The 22,496-nt window shown below is 36.3% G+C and overlaps 1 protein-coding gene across 5 annotated transcripts in view; it reads left to right on the forward strand.

The window, feature by feature from the left end:
- BBS9 (Bardet-Biedl syndrome 9) overlaps positions 1 to 22,496 on the forward strand; it is a 320,100-nt gene that overhangs the window by 39,906 nt on the left and 257,698 nt on the right. For all 5 annotated transcript variants that reach the window (XM_068935862.1, XM_009679691.2, XM_009679693.2 and 2 more), the window contains 2 exons: positions 1,036 to 1,165; positions 21,224 to 21,405. In XM_068935862.1, the coding sequence (XP_068791963.1) occupies positions 1,036 to 1,165; positions 21,224 to 21,405 (312 nt within the window). The remainder of the gene's footprint in view (positions 1 to 1,035; positions 1,166 to 21,223; positions 21,406 to 22,496) is intronic.

Genomic DNA, 22,496 nt, shown 5'->3' on the forward strand with positions numbered 1-22,496 from the left:
TTACAGCTAAGAATTTTTTTTCACTGAACAAATATATTCTTCCTTATATACTATTGATTCATAGAAAATGTGTGAAATCAGCTTGCTTGTTTTGCATGAGGCAGATTTATTTTCAAATATTACTTAGTGTGAAGTATCCTAAATATATCATAAATGTTAGAATTTAAATAGGTATTTTTTCTTCCTAATAGCAGGTCCATATCTAGGGTTTGATAGCTCTTGAGGTAGCTGAGTAAATTTTCCCAGGCTACAAAGGCAACAAACATGCAAGAGAGAGGGGCTTTGGGAGAGTAAATTAGTATTTGAGATGCTTCTGTCATTTATTGATAGTGAGAGTATTTGAAACATTAATATAGAATAGGTATTAAGAATCTGTAGTTCTATAGTGACGTCAAAGTTGCTTCCGTACAATGTAGTAAGTTGGTTTTACCTCCTAGCAATAAACTTTTTAAATACTTGATTGTTTAATTGTCTGATAAGTTTGTCAGTGTCTTATTTCTAGACTTAGACTCTTATTTTAAACTTGTAAATACTATCTTAATCTTTATGTATTTTATAGACTTTGTGATTTAAATTATAACGAACACATAAATGCTTAGAACTTTCAGCAGTGTTCAGAGTCCAGTGAATTAATGAGCAGTATAAGTAGCTGATATTATTTAACCAATGCGTGTTTTTTGTCATAACTATCCTGGCATGCCAACATAGTAATTATGATGAATCTTTATTAGTCATGTTTTAAATTACCTAACATGGCTGGCTAGAACCTTGGAAAGTTGTGGCATGTGTGACATGTATAGTACGTAATTGGAATTTGTATTCATGATAAATCGCATCTCTTTGGTTATTGTCAGTGTGATTTTCTTCATTTTGACGTTTTAAAAATCTGTAAGTAAAAAAATAAAAAATATTCAGGTAGGCCAAGTAACGGCTTACAAAGAAAAGAAAAAAAAAAAGAATAATGCAAGTCTCAGAGAAAAGTACTGGCTTATGAAAGTATCTTTCATCTTAAAACTGTTTTTATGTCTTTAACAGTGACAGAAGGAACAATAAACACTCTGATTGGAAACCATAGTAACATGTTGTATGTTTATCAAGATGTGACACTGAAATGGGCCACACAACTTCCTCACATTCCTGTATCAGTAAAAGTAGCACATTTACAGTAAGTAGCTTCTTAAAGTTTACTTTTTCAGATTTGTTAACAGTAATGAATTTAAGCTGTAGATCCGAACAAACAGATCCGAGGTGTGTAGCAAGTAAGGTGATTTGTAGAAGGAAAGTTCAAAGTATTTTTTCTTTGTTCTGTAAAATATTGATTACATTAATAGATATACTGATAATTCTAGAAGAATTCCAGAATTGCTGTACTCCTGCTTTAGATTTTCTAGTTTTCATGCAAGAGGGCAGAAGTTGGTCTCTCATATCTCCAATTAAGTAGTTTCTTCTTTTAAAGGATAACAAGTAAAACTTTTTATTCTGGTAAGGACCTTCCCTGAAACACAAAAATAGGGAATCTCACTGAAAATCTGTTTTTCATTAAACATATAAAAGCACATATATTCCAGAGATGATTTGTTGGAACAGATTATTCAACTCTAATGTTAAACTATTAAAACTAATTTAAGGAACTGTTTAAATTGCTCAGGATTGCACTGCAACAGACCAAAAGTTTTTGTAAAACAAATGTTTTACAGGGCAAAAAACTCAAGGACCAAAAGTTTTTGTAAAACAAATGTTTTACAGGGCAAAAAACTCAAAGACAGGGGATCAAATGTAAAGAAATTATGACAATATTACTTGTGTTGAATCTCTTGTCACTGAAAAGAGAAGCAAACTACACAAGTTCAGCTCGCGTTTTTGCAATCCAATTTATGACTGTACTGCATGTACGTATGGCATGAACAACACTGTGGGTACTGGCTGCCTGGTGACCGTGACTGCATGGAACGTGGTGGGAGTATCCTTGGCAGGTAGATTGCTTCAGGTCCCCATCAGGCTTTAGTGGCTGTAGTTATGCTTTTGACCTGTAGTGCTAACGTACTCTGGGTTGTTGAAAACTTACTGGATCATAAATTGTTTGTTTTATCACAGAATCTCATAGCATATGAAAATGTAACATCTAACTGACTAGCTTTACAGATTTATGCAGTCTAGAAATCTGTGAGGGGAGTGTTTTCTCTTGCTACTTGGTTTACATTTAATTTTATTAACATATACGTAATTTTTCATGCATGCATATGACTTTTTGCTTAGTTAGTACTTTGGATCGCTATATTCAAAGGGTAATTAAAAAATTTCAGTACTTCCTTAATATCTTGGGCCTGCAGCTAAATTCCTCATCCAAGCACACACCTCCAGCCTCTCCTACAACCTTTTCTCAAGTCTTCACAATCCATTTTTGCTCATATCCACTCAGAATGTTGCTGCAAAAACTGTGGTAGTTCATCACTCTGAACAAATGATTTTCCTCAGTTTGTCACCTTCCTGGCTCATCCTCTCGTGCCTCAAAGATAGCTTACTTGTCTGTCTTTCAAACCTGTACAGCTGTTCGTTGCAGGCCCAGGAAATCTGATGCATTTAGAGTATGTTGCTCTTTCTGCTTCTGTTAGGAACAAATGTGCCTTGGAAGTGTTGAAAGACCAATTGCTCAGCCACCTAATGGACTCTTCATTACATGTATAGTTACTGTAATGTTTGCAAAAGAAATATGTGACCAGCAAGTCTAATGTCAGGATATCTCATGATCATAGAACTAGTTTTAGTGTATCCCATTTGTATTTATACATGATATTTTTACCATGCTTTTGGAGAAAAGCTCATTTCCTATTCATTTGGTTTTTTGCTGGTTGAGGATGAAACTGCTTGCCCAAGTGGATACATTTTGATGTTTATTTAAATATATACAATATGTTTGTACTTCTTGAACGTTCAAAATGAAGATGAGCTAAACAGCAGGAACTGCAGTAAAGCTTACAGAGATAGTGATTCCTTTTAAAAAAGGATAGGTTTAAATGTATATACGCTTGGAAGGAAGTTCTCTTTTTGTGAGTCAATGTGATAATGATTTTCTAATACTCCACTCAGGAGAGGCCTCAGTCTCAGTTGGGGCCTCTAGGCACTACTGTAATATAAATACTATTAAGTGTTTTAATAAGCATAGAGTTGTTAATCCTACGTTGCTGAGAGATGGAAGCGCCTTACATATGACCTGTATCAATGAATTATTTTCACATCCTTTTCACTTTTATTGCAAAGCTTGTAAAGTAAATGGAGCATTCTGAAAGTGCTTGTCTTTACAGATCATGTATGTTCATCTACAGTTTATTGGCATAATGTCTGTTGTGCTTCTAATGTGCATCTCTGGCTTACTGGGTAAGACAATTATTGGAAGCTATGTTATGTAAATCTCTTGGGGCAGGGGTAGTGACGTAAAGGGAGTCATATAATGTTTAAAGTCGACTCCTAAGATCAAACCTTGAACGTCTTCAGAGAATTCCAACTAAGCAAGCAACTTGTGTTTCTAATGTGTGACCCTTTTTTTCTTTATGAATTCATTTTTCTATTACAATAATGTGAAATCTAGTATTTCTCTACAGCAAATAGTGTGTAAATAATAATAACACGCTGCAACATTTGGGATCACATTTCAGAATAAGCTATTTGATTTCCATACCACCATTTTCAGAAACATACTAGGAAAAAATTGAATAAAAAATAAGTGGAAACTAATAACATTTTTAGTGAGGTTTATCTGTTTATGCTCTACAAGTGATGTATTTTTTAAGCTGTTAACTAAGCTTTTTGCCTCTCTTCTGTTGAAAAATCTGAATGTTATCTCTCAGTGAATGGAAAGTGAAATTTTCTTACAAAAGCTTGCAATCAGAAACTTGTGCTGCAGATAAATTTGAGAATTTAAGTAGCTTATTTTGTATATTTCCTGAAGATATGTGTAACTGTGATCACTGAACTGGCGGTTCAGTTCCCCTCATTGCTACAGAAATTTATCCTCTGTCTTGTTAGAAGTTTATATCTTCCTTCAGTTCGTGAGTAGTAAATAGCAATATTTATGATTGTTTTAATGTCAGGAGAGTCCTATATGATTAACACTGCCTGGGTTGCTTCAGATGCCTAACCACTTAAATTGAAAATTGAATATTTGTCTCATATCAGCAGAACTTCATCTTCCCGGTAACAAGCTTGCTTGGACAGTTATATATTTAACATGCTCTGTGTCATTACCCTTAAAGCTATGGCTGTGCAAAAGTATTCTCATTGAAGCTGAAACTCTTGAATAGAATAGTTTAGGTGTTCTGCCTGAGATGATGGGAGAAAAAAAGACCCTTCTAGAGTGATTTGAGAGAGAAACGATCCATGTGCTGCAGTTAAAACAACTGGATTCCGGAAAGTTACCCAAGAGTGTTACTGAAAATTGGAGTGGAATAGGAATTCTTGTGTTGAAACAATAATTTGGAGCACCAGCCTTAGCTTGGTACCCACCACAGTAATCCAAGTATCTTCTCTGCATTGACTTCAAAGTCTACTTCCTTTTTTATTATCCTGCAGCTTCCATTTCTCTGTTTCGCTAGAGAGATCATTTTTCTAAGACCTTCACTGTACTTTGCAAAGGAACTGTCATGAGCAGTATCTCTAGAGTTCATGGATTTTGTGCAGTCACTTTTTGGTGCTGAGATATATTAAATTTTCCTTTTCCTCTCTCCTAATTCAGGCAATTGTGTGCGGAGCAGGCCCATAGGAATGTGAGTCTAACAAAGCAGTTCAGTCTTTTTTTTTTTATTTTTTTTTCTTCACCCTGGCAGGGATTTGAGCTTGTAAAATTAAGTGACTTAATCCTCCTCCTACCAAAAAAGATGGGTTATGTTTGTCTGAATAATCTGAAATAACTTTTTGAGAAAGTAGCGGAAAGTCACGTTTTAAGGGCCTTTCACAGGTCATATTTGTTTTCCTGTGTCTGAATTATCCTGTCTCCATAAGCTTGACTATAAAAGGTCCTTGGAGTGGATTAACATACTTAGACCATTCGCTTTTCTATTTATTTGACGTTAATTCACTTGGCAAAGCTGTTTCTAAGAGTACCATGTTCAAATGGCTGATTGATTGCACTAAGTGCTGCTCTGACCTGGCTGGCCTGAAACTAGAACAGTATGTTAAGGTGCGTTCAGTCTGAAGCAAAGTAACTCGTATTGCTGCCTCGGGGATGTTTCCATCACAAACTTCTGAAATGCCGCTGAGGGCCGAGTTAAAACCACATAGAGCATTAGAGCTTGGATTTAGTCTCAGGGAAGGGAATTCTGTTTTGATCACTTCCAAGTTACAAACCTGTTTTTGTGCTAGGAAAGCATGAAGACTCTAAATCAAGGACTTTGTTTCTTCTGAACATTTTTTTATTTAAGTTGGCTAGTTTTGATTTTACTGCTTGGTTTTGTTTGTATACAGCTTTCAGATTGTATCTAGTGAGGCTGTGATTGCTAAAAGATAGCAATCTTTTACACATCTGTCTTTCTATCTCTTTTTAAACTGAAATAGACCACAAAATACATCTTTTTTTTCCAAGATGGTAATGCCTGTTGCCCCTAGTTTTTACTTTTTGTGCTCTGGACTGTCTGTCAGGCAGTGAAGTCTGATGGCACCTGTAAGGAAAAAAATAGTTGATTTGATGTGGAGTTTATCTGCAGATATAGTTCTCACAGTAAACCAGCCTTCTCTCAGGGCGTTAGGAGGAGTGCTGTGGGAAAGATAGTCTTTCCTTCTCTGTTTAATCTACTAGAGGTTTTTGCTGCTTTATTCACCAGTTTATCAGTGAACTTCATATTTAAATGTGAAGGATATTTTCCCCTTCAACTTTTTTGGAATTTGATTAGAAATGTCCAAGAAAAAAGTTTAGCCACCCATATAATGCTTGTCTGTAGGTAAGCTGGATGATTTGCATATGTGGGGACTTTTGTTTTTACATCTGGGAATTAGAATATGGATGCCAGCTCTCTCATTTGTGAGCTTTTGTATGTCTGATATCTGAGAGTGCAAGTGCTGTACTTTTTATGGAAGAAACATTTTTGAAGCAAATAACCAACCAAATGACATATATGCCTTGTAAAATGCGTAGTTCTCTTTATTACAAGGGGTTGACAGGTATGGGCAAGTTGGTGAAAGTTGCAAGAGTACATGTGCTTTTACTTTCATTTATTTGACAGGTATATATCATTTTATTTGGTAGTAGAATAGCATTTTTTCTGAAGAGGAAATATGAAGTGGTCTGGAAAAGGTGCTTTTTTTTTTGTCCGGAATATTTTATTGCATTTGAAGAATAAGAATTTCTGAGCTTCTTATAATATTGAATTTCCAATATTCAACTTTTTCAATTGAGTCAAGCTAGTAAATAGGTTTTCATGATTTGACATGGATAAAAAAAAATTTTCTTTTTTAACAAATGCAACTGTAGAAAGGCCAGAAAATAAAAATAGACTTTATATGTTGAAACCAGTAAGCAGGGTTGCTTAGTAATCTTTATCCACACTTTAACTCTTTGCTGGACTTCAAATCAACCCATGTTTCTGCTCTGAGGAATGACTCCATAAAAATATCATAGGGCTCCATGTTTTCACCACTGACCCTATATAAGTTTTGCTCAGTTTGCAATCGGAAAAGCTGCTAGGATTATAGTTGACTGTGGTATAAATTCACTTGCTAATTCTTTTCGTGTTTGTTATTACTTCTCCAAGTATGATCTCCTAATCCTTGGCTGTAGGGATCATGCCTAAACTAAACATTAGTGTCATGAACCATCATACCTTTAAGACTGTTTCACATAGTAATGTATTTATCAGCTGCCAATTAAAGACAGCTACTCAAAGGCTATCCGTGGTCATTTTTGGACTTATGTTGTTACATATTTGATTATGGATTCTACTGAAAGAGAGACTTATTTAAAGTAATAAGCTAAAAGTTGCATTGTGTAGGCTCAGATGCAGAAATACCACAGCTTGCTGTATCACTTTAAACCTATTGATTAAAAATGCTAAACTAGCACATGATTTTTTTTTTTAAACTTGTTGTCAGACAAAATAAAGCAATTTAGTAGGTCTAAAATTCAAATGTTATCCTTGTGTAAGTCCTTTTTCTGCTTACCCCCATACCCTTTATGTCTTTAGGGAGTATTGACTGTGTTTGTGTCTTTTTTTTACCCTTACTTACTATTAATTTTGAGAAAGATAAAGTGATCTTTACAAGCGTAATGTTTCCACCAATACTTGTAGAAATACTAAAGAGTCAAAGAGACTATTTGGCTGGTGCAGGTACTGAGACTGAATTTTTCTATGTAACTGTGTTAAAATTAGAATGTTTTGTATTGCACCACGTGGTGCTTGCTGATAGGCAGGCTTCTGCCCTTTCATCTCTCTTGAGAAATTCCTGCTTGTGTTGCAGTTAGCCAGACGCATTACAAGAGGGATTTTTACAATATTTTGAAATATTTGCAAGTCTAGTTTTGGAGACAATAACTTCTAATTTACTGAAGCAATGATCTCTTGCTGTTATCTAAGTTATAATTTTGCTCCTAGCTGCCAGTTTTCCTTTTTTTTTTTTTTTTCCTTGCAGCATGTCCAACATATATAACAGATCAGTAGTATAAAAGATATATATACAATGTTGCTTAGTCATGTAGTAGAATATAGTTTCCAACCTTTTTGGATTGAATGTAGCATTACCTTGCTGCCTGTCTTTGATTTTCCTGTCCCTGTTACCATATACTACTCCAGGCATGTGACATCCCTTCTTTATAATCAGAGATGACCATCTAGGGATATGTACAAATTGAAGGCCAAAACCTTGGTTTGATAGCCTGCTGTGCCACCTTGGAGTTCTATCAGTATTATTTTTCTTGGCCTTGGCTACCTGAGGACCTTATGAGCAACAGTGAGTGCTTACCCGCAAAGAAAAATCCTGATGCTTTAACCCTGGGTTCAGAAGAATGTTTGAGAAGCAGCTGGGTGATTTTATGTCTAAGCAGCTTGACCATGTGTTTTCCAATACTTTGTCCTATCTCATCTGTCCACATTAGTCCACATCTTGACCTTGACCTTATAAGGCTGAGAAGTGTTGTTCTGGTGATTGTAACGACGAGCAGAGATTGTCCCTACACCTCCAGTGGGCTTTAAGCATAAGCTAATTAATAAGTACTGCTGAACTTCAGACTGTAGTAGGGACGGTCGTTGGTTTGCATTTTGAAGGGGAACACAACACTGAAGGAGACATTTATTGCATTTAAAAACAGCCCCATCCTTACCCCAAAACCAAACAATTAAGAATTTTACAACTATTTCAGCATACGCCATTAAGACATTCATGCTCTTTTACTCTCTAGAGCAAACTCTTCTGCTCTCTAGAAAAAAATGTTTAATCCAATACTCCTTTTAGATTATCCTATTTGTTAGTGTGACGTAATAATAGAATAATAGAGTGATCTAATAAATGTGCAGTTTGTAGACTTTTTGTTTAATGAAATATGAAGTGATTGTTCCCTGATGGCTACTGTTCACTGGCTTCATAGAATGAGGGCTTGTTTTCTCTATATGAATATAAACCTAAGCCTGGCATGATTAGTTAACATGCGTATAACTTTGTGGCACTTTAACTGAATAAGTTTGATTACAAGTCTCTGATTCAGTAACCTGTCTCCATAAAGAACCGAACCTAAGCTAGTGCTTAAAGTCGTGGAAGAATTTTTGGAATAATTCCCAGGCTTGAAATGATATTGTAGCACAGCAAACTGATTAGTTTTTATTTAATGGAGTACTTTAATCAAAAAACTGGAGCTGAGAATTCTGGTGTTTAACCATTGGTTAAAAATGTACTTTATTTTATGAAATTTTAGCTTCATATAGCTATAAATAAATATATATTTAAGAGAATTAAAATATGTGATCAATTTGCAAGTGAGAAAACATGTCTGGTCCAGATATGAACTTGAAATTAAAATTCATTCTCTGGCACAGAGTCATAGCACATTGGGTAGTTAGGTGAATGCATTTTGTGTAGCTGGAGCTTTACAAACAGTAGAAGAGCAACAGGAACTGAATTTAGCTGGAAAAAATGAAGAAATATTGTAGTTAAAATAAGTCGATAACATATAGAAGTGCAATCACATACAGGGTAGTAGTGGGTGGAGTCAAAACAAAACTCCTCTCATTCAATTTTTTTTAGCTATCCAGATGCTAGAAAATGCTTTGTTCTTCATTCTAGCCCATCTGTTACTCCTTATAATAACTGACATCACCACAGCTACCACAACTGTTAAAGAATCACCGTATAAAAATGGCAAAACTTGCATATAAAAACAGCAAAACTTAGCGCTTATTACATGGTTTTATGGAAAGAAAACTGCAGGAATCAAACTTTACAGTTTGTTGAAAGATTTTTCCTTTTTCTGTATAGCAGTACAGTAAAAGAAGCAATGCCAATTATGACGCACTGTATGAACCGTTCAGTTATATGTATGTATATATATAAATTTTTATTTGAGTGTTCTGTACGAATATGTTGCCTGATCTGAGAAGCTAAACACAGAGGCTTCTAGAATTTTTCTGTTTAAACATAGTTGCATTTTAAAGAAATATTTATTAGGAAAAAGAAAATGATTACATTTATGTTTTTCGTCATTAAATTGCCACTAAGTTTGGAAAGAAATAACCGTACAAAATATTACCATTTTTAAGTCTTTTGAAGAGATTATTTTCATGTGTATAGTATACACAGCCACAAGTTACGGATCTATGTTGTTGGTCCCCCCCCCGCCTGGCAGAATTCTGATCCTGCAAAAAATACACATATGCCAAGTACTATATCTGGCATGTACTCTGATTCATGACTGAGGCTTTCTAGCAAGTTAGAAGTTTTAAATGTTGTATATTGTATGGCATTAAGCACATGCCCATATTGCCAGTTCTCCTAATTTTATTGCATGTCACTTATTTGCTTTTAAAAGGCTTAGTTTTTACAGTCATATGGTTTTGTAAGGGTTTCAGCTTTCTTTAGAAAAACACTTAAAATATTCCTACCCTCAAGGTTCTAGAGAAAGCCGTAAAAGTGCAAATTCTAAATGCTCAAGAACAACAAAGCAAGCAAGTTTAGTATTTAACATAAAAAGACTTGCTTTTAAACCGAATAGCATGGGTTTTTTTGGTTGACCTGCAATTTCTCTGTGCCTTTTCGTGTTGAGAGATGGTGGAGTATACCTGTATCAGATTTTGGTCTCAATCTTGGTATTGGGTATGGAGTAGTAGGCTGGAATTTGTGGTTGCATTGTGACACTTGCTCTGTCCATGGAAGTGCTGGGCATCTTGACTGAAAGACTGTCATTGTGAGCAGTCTAGTGCTGTTGAATTTGAAAATCTTGAGTATTATTAACACGAATACATTTTTTTTCTGCAAGGTGGGATGTGTATGCAAAGATATGAGGATGAGAGCTAGCAGTGCAGAGTGCCAGAGATTCTTACAAAGAGTAGCTTTGCTCTTTACAAGACAGGGTGAAGGGACAGCGATAAGTATTGTCAAAAACAATCACATATGGGCTTTTCCCAGCCTGAAATGCTGATGACCTTTGAAGTTTGCAGGCCCATCATTGTCAAACTGTGTGAGGAGCTGGAAGAAAGAGATAGAAATTAATATCTGAAGTTCAATGTTTTTAAAGTTCTCTAATTATTCAGTACTTCCAGAGTAAATTTTTTTTTGTGGTAAAGATACACCTTGTGTTCCTTAGACTTTCCAACCTTTTGTGCCTATGTGTATTGGTTTTGGACCTAAAGCTCACAAAACTTACCTGGAGCTCTGGGGAATATGTGAAAATGCTGGGAAGAGTTCAGGTCCCAGTGATTTTGTTTGATCTGAAGGGGGAGTGATCTGCTGCTGTCTTCAGTGAGGGTTGATTCTGATAGGGTGCACAGAACTAAAGGGTCACAAAAGCAGAAAAATGAGCAAAACCATCTTCCGACTTGATTGCCTGGGAAGCCCTAGAGATTCTACAATAAATTGCAAATGCAAAGAATGATGATTGTATGGAGTGATGCTGGGCAGGTGGCAGTAGGTAGTGCAAAGAACTGTTGCAGCATGATGGTTTAGAATAATGAAGTAGTGGTCACTGATTGATGTCCTTGTTTGTAAGATGTATAACTTTCCTTCCGTTAAGCTCATGCCTCATGGACTATGACTAAAACAAAGCTCAGAAATGATTTCTTGAAATGTAATTTTACGATGCTTAATGGCACATGTCCATAGCTGATTAAGACTGTCTTCCCTAACACATGAGACTTGTCATCATGGTTATTCTTGTTAGCCTCTTTGTAGTTTACTTGTAAATAGTTGTCTAATTTCCCTCATGTATTGTCTAGTATTAAAGAGCATATATGTAGCAAGCAGTTGAGAGTGAGTTTTTGCTGTAACTATGAACTTAATAGTTGAGTGTAGATTTTGCCAGTACTGCATCTTGCATCTCTTTCTTACAAATTCTTGGAACCAGAGATGCTAAGGATCTCTCCAGCTTGCCTGGAGTGAAATGGACTGAAACCACTATCTTGAAGAAGTGGGAGAACAGAGGCTTAAATGAAGGATAAACTTTCAAGGCACCTTAATCCTATATTCACAATGCTGTAACTGTGGTAATACCTGTTGCAGCCTTTTGGTATAACTTCTTTAGCCTTTGGAAGCTGCAGTATACCTGTCTGCTAGTGAAGGAGTCTGGCCTTAAAACACAGATTTTAGACTTAAAGGGAAAGAGTTGCAAATGAAGAAATATGGAGTCCTTAATATAGCTCTAAGACGGAATGAGGCATGGTATGTTTGTGTTAGGTGTGTGACAGTTGCTCTTAATTTCTTCCTTGCTGCTAACGCTGATACTATCATAAATGAAATTGCCATATAAATTTTCTTGCTGCTTATTACCTGAGGGTCTGACTCAGAGATGGCACTCTTATTTAAAAGCACTAGCTTTTCTTATCGGTCTTTGTATTCATTTTCAATTCAGATAATGCAACTGTCTTAGCTACTAAACTGTGAGGGATGATATAAAATGCAATACGGAGGTTATGAACTTCTCCTAGAATACATTATACTTCAGAGCTTTTTACAATTTTCCTACCTAAAGCAAGATCATGTATTTCTGGAGACCACCACTTTGAATATTCTGCTTTTATTCTACTTTGTGACAGAAGATGATCCATCGGAAAAAAATAATTTCATATATGTAATTTGTAACATGAATTTTAATTGCCTGTGTAGCTTGCTGATATCAGAATGTTTGTTCTATACCTTAAGCATCCAGAAGAGCCATTGTGCATGGAAGTCTAACTCTGCACACACAAACATATTGGTAGTGATTCCTTACATTTAAACCGTCATACTAACCCTGTTTAAAAACAAACAAACAAACAAAAAAAAACTCTGTATTTCATTTAACGTGACATTGTAGCTTTTAGGACTTTTGCATGTGAAAGCTTGGCTGTTTGACCTGCCCTTGCAAGCCTTCTTGTGAAAACATGGTGTGCCGACCTGCAGGTGGCAGTAGTGATCTAGCAGAAGACGACCCCTGACCCAAAATTGTTAGTGGTATTTTCTAACTTGGCTGGAAAAGCGGGAAACAATATTCCTCTCCATTGCTTTCCCCCCCCCTTGCCATTTCGTGAAAGACCTTTGTTTGTTTTTGTTGGACAGTGCTTGACCTTTCAGGCAGAAAATCTCTTTTAAGCAGAAAACTACAAAACCTAAGCGCTGTGTCTGCCATTGCCTTTTAGTAAGGCACTAATTTGCTGGTATGATGCGTGGTGTTGCCATGTAAAGGTGCTAAAATCCTGTAGCTAATGAAAATTTTCTCACTCTCCAATAGAGAGCAAGAGAGTACTGTAGAAGAGCTAGAAGTCTGCGAATCCTGCAGGCATTCAAAATGGTAACATTCTGGCCACGTTTAGGTTTTATTCTCATTCATTACCAACTCTCAGTGGGTTTTTGTGTTTAGAAAAGGAGATAGGCTTTGACCTGTTGTCTTAGTCATAATTTCTCTTTTTTTAAACTGAGTTTGTATGGGTTATCATGATGAAATCATGTTTCATCTCCCTCTTCCTCTTACGTGTATTTCATACATCTTTTAACTTGGATTGTGTCTGGCATTTTGTTAAGATCACCTGTCCAAAATTATCGCACAAATGGGAAGCATGAAGACTGCTTTTCCATACAGGAACAGCACAAGCTCTTTGCTACTTAGTGCTATTCAATATTAAATAATTAGAAGAAAATATTTCATATGTTTGACAGTAAAATATTCTACAGGATTGCATGTCCTCTTTGGAGTGTGCAAAGCATATTAAATAGATAATGTAAATAGCTTTCAAGGAATTCCAGTTTCTGTGATCAAACAGGTTAATTGTCTTCATTTGTAGCAGCAGAATGGGGAAGTCTTATACATACAAAAATTACTATCCCTGCTGCAAAGTTGAGCAGAGAATTTTACTGAGGAAGCAATTTTCAGAGGAGCCTGAGGGAGATCTGTCGATACCTGATATACAGCTAAATATCAGTGGTAGCTGGCACTGAATTCTATCAGGTATACTTTAAATATTCAGCCAAGGATCTGATTTCAGAGAAAGTGTTCTATAGCGCGTTAAGATGGGCTTTTGGCTTTTACTCCTATTACTTTGTGTTAGAAAGTTCTTGGAGTTTATTGCAGCTAATCTGATCTTCCTTCAGCATTTTATCAAATACTTCACATGGTTACAGCTAAAGTGAGGTGGAAATGATAGTGAGACTTAGAGCAACTGGCGTTTCCAAGTTCCATAAAAATAATTGGAGTTATGCTCTTGCATATAAAAGATGGCTTCATAGGATATAAAATGAGAAGAGAATTGATTTGAAATAATTGAGCGCAGTTCAGGAATTAGTTTTCTAATTCAGTTGTTTATAAATAATACATTATCAATAAGGAACCGAAAGCAGTATTGCAGAACACTTTCTGCATTACTTTCTAAAATTGTTGGTATAAATAATATAAATTAAGAAGACTGCGTTTGAAATTCGGAACTAATTTATTTATTATTGCAAATATAAATAATTAAAACTGTAAATAGTGTCAATAACCCGACGTATGGAATAATGCCTTGGTTTGTCCTTTAAGTAGAAGTTTGAGAAGTTGAATCTGTAATTCAAGGTCAATTTCTGAGTGATCGATTTGGTATTATATACCTTGAAACATGCAAAGCATTTTAATTTGTTCAAGAATTATGTTGTGAGCAATTTCTTTAGTAAGAGAAGACCTACAGAAAGCATATGCCATTATTATTACTCAAATCCAATAAAAGATAGATTTTCAAATTATTACCATATGTGTGTAGGAGTTGCTTTGTACTGTAAAGTTATTTTAGATACCAGAATAATTTGTTTCATGCTTTGAGTTCCTCTCTGTTAAAGTGTCCCTTTAGATTTGCTATTACTTTGACTATTGTGTGATATATAATAAAAAAAAAAATAGTTTACAATAAAAGAAATTTAACAAGTAATTGAAATTGCAGATTGTGTGCAAAAATGTGCCAAATGAAGTAATGGTATTTGCAGGGATATTGTATGAGTGCAGTAGCTGTAGGGAAACTACTATAAAACTGTTAAATACACTCTCTTCCCCCCTGCCATCCTTAACCGCTGTTATAAAAGCCTGAGAAAATAAAGCAATCTGAATGGATGACAAACATGCCAACAGATAAATTAATATACTATATATCAGATGTTACAACTTGTTACCTGTATTTCTCTTATGGTTTCTGTTGACCTACAAATTCAAGGACAGAATTAACAAGGAAAAATTTTTGGAAAAAGCTTTTCTGTATTCCTATACATTTCGTATTGAGCAATCTTTTTCTTTAGGACCCAATAGCTGGAGCAAAGGCAAAGTGCCATTAGTTATGCTGCTTTCCTAAAACAGTGCTTTTGTCTCTGGGCCACAGCAGACTTAAAGGACATCAGGGCTAAAAGGAAAGTTGATCAAAATGAGGACAGGTTTATTTTAAGGCAGACTTTTTGAATGTGCATTCTATAATCCAAACTTTTTGCTGGCATAAACTCCAGAGTTTTTAAGGAAAGGTTCATTTGCATAGGCAAATTACCTCCTTGATTTGTTTGAGGGAGGACAGCAATTTTTGAATTCACCACATTTAAATGCATTATACTCTAGTAGTATATCATCAAAGATTTATGGCTGGCAGTGTAACTGTATTTCTTTATACCCTTTGATTTACACTCAGATCTCCTCATGGATCCTTCATTTTTAGCTTAACAGATTCCTATCCTCAGGAAAGAAATTTAAATATGATCCAAAGCCATTGCTGCAAAAGTTGAGAAATTATCTTGTTATGTTCAGGTGTCAGAGTTTTCTTTCTCCAGTTGTGGAAAAAGTCATGATGTAATTCTCCTGTTGTCCCATTTTTCTTTTATTTTCTATTTCAGTAACTTTGGGATCACTTGTTGCAGCTAAATAGCAATTCATGTTCTTTGTATTTTCTTTCAGTTCTCAAGACTGTGTATTTGGAAGCATGGTAGCTTCAACTACCAGGATTTGTTTTTACAGTCTTGCTTTTTAAAGACTTCTCGGCAGCCATGGTCACTATAGCAAATTTCTTTGCAAACGATAGACAGACATTGAGCAAGGTCCTATCTGTTAGCAAGGACATTACAGACCTATTTGTGAGGTAAGGTTTGCAAACCTTACCAGAACTGAATTATGCCCTTAGTGTTTACAACAGTCAGTCTCCTTGTATTAGCACACATATCTCAGTGGGTATTTGTTCCGATGAACGTGGCCGGTTGGGCATATAATTCCAACACGCCCAGCCTGAGCAAGGAAACCAACTATAATCTGCAAGAATATTTAAGTGGCTAGAGGAACCAGGACTGTCACTTATTTCCACTTCCTCTCATCTTGAATTAGGAGTTTTGAATTTGTCAGAGATCATTTATGTGAATCCCAAAGCTTACAGGTCACAAGTAGGCCATCACTTTCACAGTACAGCTGTTAGCACAGATACTGGTTATATGAGTTGCAAAGCAATATTAGCAGTTTTCTGCTTTGTTTTCTTCTTAAAGTATATTTTCGGGAGAGACTTAACATCCTCAGCCCTAGAGGATTTTGTGACCTGCAGAGAAGCTTGTTAATTCTGCAAAAATCCTTTCACCATTGTCAGCATAATAGCAGTTGTTTTACACTTGACAAGCTTCACTCTTTCGGGGAAATAGGCATGGATTTCTGATGGCAGTGGAATGGGAATTATCTTTTCTTTTCACCACTAGCACTGCCACTAAGAAAGGGGACTAGAGTCATAAAACTGAGGAAGGATCTTTCATTAAACCTCATTTCAGAGGCTGATAATTCACAGGAACAGCCATGATAGCCCGGGTCCAGCCACTTCAGGGTTCATTTTTGTTAACCTATCTTATAAAGGGATAGATGAAAAATTTTTGTTCAGTACAGCCCTTGATTTAAATTAGGTTTGCTCATACAGTGATGATGTGTTACTCATTAAGGCACAGAGATACTCTCTAGGATTCCTAGAGATCTCTGGCAGGTCATTTCAGAGTTGATATATTTGCGCCATTCTTCTACTTAGTTGCATGGACTTTTTTAGCAAGGGAATCCACGTTCTTCTTTCCTTCTCCTTCTTGCATCTTCTGCTGTAAATAGAAAGGAAAATGTTGTGTTCACCACCTGCAAAAAAATCTATGCATCTTTTCCTGGGTAAGATGCCAGTGGCTTCTAAGGAACTTGAGAGTAACAAAAACATATTTAAAAATTATTGAATTCATAGTTTCCTGTAAATGCTCAAATTCCTTTGAGGATATTGTAAGAATTAAGAATTACTGATTAAAACCACAGTGTTAAACTAAAATGTCATATTAGGTAGAAAATTAAATTTTTTAAGTTTTAGGCAACTAAAACGAGAGCAATATTGACTCTGCCAAGAAAAGAGAATCTCAACTTCAGAAGAGGTCTTACTTCTAAAACAGACCCAGGGGAAGAAAAAGTAAGAATTAACTTTCAAAGCTTCTGACAATAGAAAACTACTCACTTTTAAGGAAGACTCTTTGGAAATAAGAAAATGGCTCCTGGTTAACATTTATCATCCTTAAGGTAGAGCATAGTAGAGCAGGCCAAAGATTTATTACTTTATAATTTTAAGGAAGTCTTATTCAATGTATCCAAAGAGTGATTAATTTTTCCAAACAAGTATCTTGCATATCTGCACTTAAAGGTGAATTGCTGTTTTGGAGAATATTATAGACACACCAGTGTCTGAGCTGGAAGATAGATCTTGTGTCTTGGACAAAACCAGCGTAGCAGTGCATTGTTTGTTGATAAATATCAAGTGTATTTAGGGAAGAGCTATTAACCTGACTGAAAATTTAGAGCAGAATCTTCAAGAGAAACTAGACCAATCACTCTCTGAACAAACAACCCAAAAAGTCACTCTCCCTGTCCTCCCCCAAAAGAAGTATTTGCAAGTAAAAGATCTTAGTTATTCTTACAGGATTAATTCCGTCAGGATGCTGAGCATGTAGCTTGACTAGAGAAGTCAAGGTAAAGTAAGAATTTGCTACTGCTGAAGGGAGGATGGTGTTGCTCTCCCTAATTCCAGTTCTGACTGTGCATGCTTACTCTTTCCCTTGCGCAAATGCTGATGCAAATCTGACCTTTTGAAGACCTGAAGCTCTAAACTACTAGAAAAAAAGGTAGGAAAGAAAGAAAAAGTAGTTTTCTGCTGGTTGGTTTGATTAGGTAAACTGGCTCTCTGACGAAAGGCATGACTGCCAGAGCAGTGGAAAGGAGCAGTTTCATCTTTAGATCACATCATCGCTTTGCTTGTTGACAGCAAACTCTTGTCACTTTAGAATTCTGCTTATTTATTATAAGGAAAGTCTTTCATTGTACGCATAGTCTTTAGAAGATAGTTTACTTTAGTATACTTTACTCTTGGATAACTCTATCAACAGTATATGAACCAAAACTGTTTTCCTACTCCCTCCCTGGAACAAAGGTCACAGCGCACACTGGTTACTTTCAGTCTAGTGTACTGTCCAGGATTGTGACCAGTCCTGGTTGCTTCATGAATAGATGCAATAAATTAGGTAATGGGGAATTTTGCTGTCGACAGATATGCCATCCTATTACAACTTACTGAGAGTTCTTGCAATGAATGTTAATATCCATTCACAAATGGGCAAGTAGCTGGACGCTTTTCCATGACAATGGGAACGGTATAGCCAAAAGAGAAAACTCCTTCTGTTTAAGATAGGGTTATATAATAGATAAGGGGAAAGGTATGCTTCAAGTCTCTACTATGTTTATTCTGTTCCACAAGGTGCTTTAAACTTGCATGTCCAATCTCCTGAGAAAGACTGAGCATACCTATTGTCTAAAAAGATAAATTTTGTTTTCGATATACCATGCATAATTGGTACATAATTCAACTAGGAAACTTAAGTAATTCATTCAGTAAACATTTTTTATGTAGAAAGAGAAAGCTCAAACTCATTTGCAGTAACTGCTTGTTTTATGTGTGTAGTGTTCTGCCGAATGGGGTCCTTATTTCTATATACAGTTATCACAGAATCATAGGATGGCTGAGGTTGGACGGGACCTCTGGAGATCATCTAGTCCAGCCTCCCTGCACAAGCAGGGTCACCTAGAGCACGCTGCCCAGGATTGTGTCCAGGTGACTTCTGAACATCTCCAAGGAAGGAGACTCCACAATCTCTGGGCAACCTATTCCAGTGCTCAGTCACCCTCACAGTAAAGAAATTTTTCCTCATGGTCAGATGAACCTTCCTGTGTTTCAGTTTGTGCCTGTTGCCTCTTGTCCTGTCGCCGGGCACTGCTGAGAAGAGTCTGGCCCCATCCTCTAAACACCCTCCCTTTAGATACTTAGATACATATTGATAAGATTCCCCCTAAGTCTTCTCTTCTCCAGGCTGAACAGGCCCAGCTCTCTCGGCCTGTCCTCTTATGAGAATTGCTCCCGTCCCTTCATCTTAGTAGCTCTTCACTGGACTTGCTGCAGTAGTGCCATGTCTCTCTTGTACTGGGGAGCCTGAACTGGACACAGTACTCCAGGTGAGGCCTGGGCTAAGTAGAGGGGGAGGATCACTTCCCTTGACCTGCTGGCAACACTCTGCCTAATGCAGCCCAGGAGACCATTGGTGGTCTTGGCCACAAGGGCACATTGTTGACTCATGGTCAACTTGTCCACCAGGACAGCCTGTACTGGTGCAGGGGGTTGTTCCTCCCTAGGTGCAGGACTCTGCACTTGCCTTTGTTAAACTCCATGAGGTTCCTCTTTGGCTGTCTCTCCAGCCTTTGGAGGTCCTTCTGAAAGGCAGCACAGCCCTCTGGTATATCAGCCACTCCTCCCAGTTTTGTATCATCAGCAAACTTGCTGAGGAGGCACTCTGCCCCATTGTCCAGGTCATTTATGAATAAGCTGAACAATACTGGACCCAGTGTTAACCCCTGGGGGACACTACTAGTTACAGGCCTCTAACTAGGCTCTAATAGTTGGTTATAATGCAAGTGTACAGAGTTACAGCAGAGTTTTTCGAGCATATTGGATTGGAATCCTGAAACCAACACTTGCCTAGTGGCCTTAGCATTCTTTAAAAAGGCACTGTCCAGCTGAGAACCATCAATTATAAAAATTGGTCGGTGACACCTGGTTTGTCTTCATAATTACTCTTACCCTGGAAAACAGATTTTCGAATGAGATTTCCTCTCTGTATGTATCGGGACTATGCTGTAGGACATTGTCGGAAACCAGATTGAAATCTATTGCTCATATAGCTACCTGGTTTTTTAAGGAGGATCAGTCTAGAGCAGGTAATTCAGTGGCACCAACATACATGTTACAAGAATTTTTGTAATTTATTTACAAATTATAGCTTGAACATTTATATAATACAATATCTTATGTAGGGCTAATTAGTGGGATAGTGCATGAGACTCTTTCATTAAAATTAAGTTTTATGTGTAGGAATTACCTAAACGGATCCCTCAATCTATCTTTATTTAATGATAGTTGCATTTGACACAGAGGTGGTGTCTGCTGTAAGACAGTCTAAGCATGGAATAAGAGCGCATTACTGGCCTGAGTATGTTGTCATCTTGTGATTATGAAAATAGGTGTAAACTTTTAATTATATCATTTTAAAAAATAGAAGGAAAGTTAGCTTTGTGCTAGCTTACACTGACAGCTATGCTAGCCTTCTTTTAGCGGTGAGTTCCTCTTCTCATTCTGGATGACCTTCAGGTTAAGTAAAATGTTGGCTGTACTCACTCAGTTGTCTCATCATTTGTGAAAATACCTTTCTAAAGTGTTGTGCATGCACGGTATGTGATCAGATAAATACAATACGAGTGAGATTTTGTAGGAGGAAGATCAACCAAATACTTTTCCTGCAGAGAAGAGTTATGGACTAGGGCATAGCTAATGAAGCACTAATTTGTATTGATCTAGAGCAATCTAAAGGGAATCTTCTGGATCCATGTGGTCTCCTTTCTGAAAGATATTGCAGGGAGGAGCCAGCCAGGGTTTGAAGCCAGCACAGTAGCTGCAGCAGCAGTCAAAGAATGGGTAAGGGGTGCTGCTGATACCATCAGAGTCCTTCTTGCTCTCTTCACTATGAACATTCTTTCCATTTGATGAGTGATTTGTTCTAATGCATCCTTTTCCTTCCCTTATTTTGTTTCCTATTTAGTTAATTCGTCTTCCTGCATACCAACCTGAATATCCATACTTCAAAAAAATTTAAGTAACAATTTGTGAATAAAAATGTTTACAACAACTGTACTGTCTGTTCTGCTTGTTTGTTCTGATCATTTCCTTTGCCTGTCTTGTTCGTACAGATTCTGAGATATTTGAATGATATTTATTTTTGCCTTAGTAATCTGTCTAACACAGGTTGCTCCTTAGTTGTGATTGTAATAAGCAAAACTAATATTCATAAACACATCTGAATAAAAGAATAAGTATTGTTGTTTTCTTTTGGTCAAAGAATCTCATTAAATTCTATTTATAGAGTTGTGCTAGACTTGTAGACAGGTCAGTAGAAGCAGCATAAAAATTCAATATTATAGTTGCTTGTGTGATTCCTTCCCATTTCTTAGTGAGCTTTATTTTTCTTTATGCAGAGATCTGAGGGGTGTTATAGTTACTCTGAGTGACAGTGGACATCTTCAGTGTTCCTACCTTGGAACTGATCCTTCGCTGTTCCAGGCTCCCAAAATTGAATCTAGGGAAATAAACTATGAAGAACTTGATGCTGAAATGAAACAGCTTCAGAAGATCATTAAGGAAGCCACGAAATCACAAGGTATACTCCCCCCTTTTCTGTAGTCATACATACTTCTAACAGCATGGTTCTCATTTAGCCCTTTAAAGCACTCTATACTTAAATCATATTTTACATTTCTGTAGGAAATGTAATATTTAATATATTCAATTTAAAAAAATTCACTCTCTCTTGATGGCAAACATGCAAACAAAGTTATAGACTGTATGGCTCTTGGACATACAGTTTATTTTTTTTTTTATAATGCCTGTTGGAACTTGCAAGATATTTATGTCAGATTGCAGGGAATTCTTACTAATGCTAGCATTTGGAGAAAAATCACTGGCAAAGGAAGGGAAGAAAATTTCTGTAATTTCATGCACACAGTCTAATATACTTTTCAGGCTTCAGAAAGAGCACAAGTGTTGCCAAGCTCTATTTCTTATTACAAACAGCTTCTTAAATGTCATATAATTAACAAAGAATGAATTGTATTAAAGCAACTGTTCTTTTACCTCTTTCAGAAGCAGTTGTATTTGAACGTGGCAAGATATATGAAAAGTATTACACAAAATAACTGATCATGTTAAACTCTGGAATTTACATGCATTGCTAATAACTTATATTGCACTTGTTCAAATAATGGCACACTATTTTCACAAAGATCCCTCCAAGATTGTGTTTTCATAACTTGAGTTTTCAAACAGTACATCTGTCTTGCATTGGGAATTGGAAGCATGTGATCTTACAGGAAACTGTGGAAAAAAGGTCTTAGACAAGTAGAAAGTACCAGTTGTAATATTTTCTTGGTGACAGCACATTCTTAAAATATATTTTAACAAAATTAGCTTTTTGTGTGAAGAAGGGAGCTAAAAAGCACACAGTTGAAATCCCTGGAAAGAGAGTGGTTTGTTACCTGCATTCATGAACTTGATTCTCCAAGCCAAAGATTTCTTCTCTGTAATTGCATATAACTTTCTTCATTACTATTGTAATAGATTAGTATCAGAGGTTTTTACTTTAACAAATCCAATAATTGGTTACTTAAACATCCACACATATCTTAAAGTCCATTGCTTTTACCATAATCCTTTTTACAAGTATTTGAACATTTTGGCTATCATAACGTATGG

This window comes from Struthio camelus, chromosome 2 (assembly GCF_040807025.1).
Source record: "Struthio camelus isolate bStrCam1 chromosome 2, bStrCam1.hap1, whole genome shotgun sequence".
Lineage (NCBI taxonomy): Eukaryota > Metazoa > Chordata > Aves > Struthioniformes > Struthionidae > Struthio > Struthio camelus.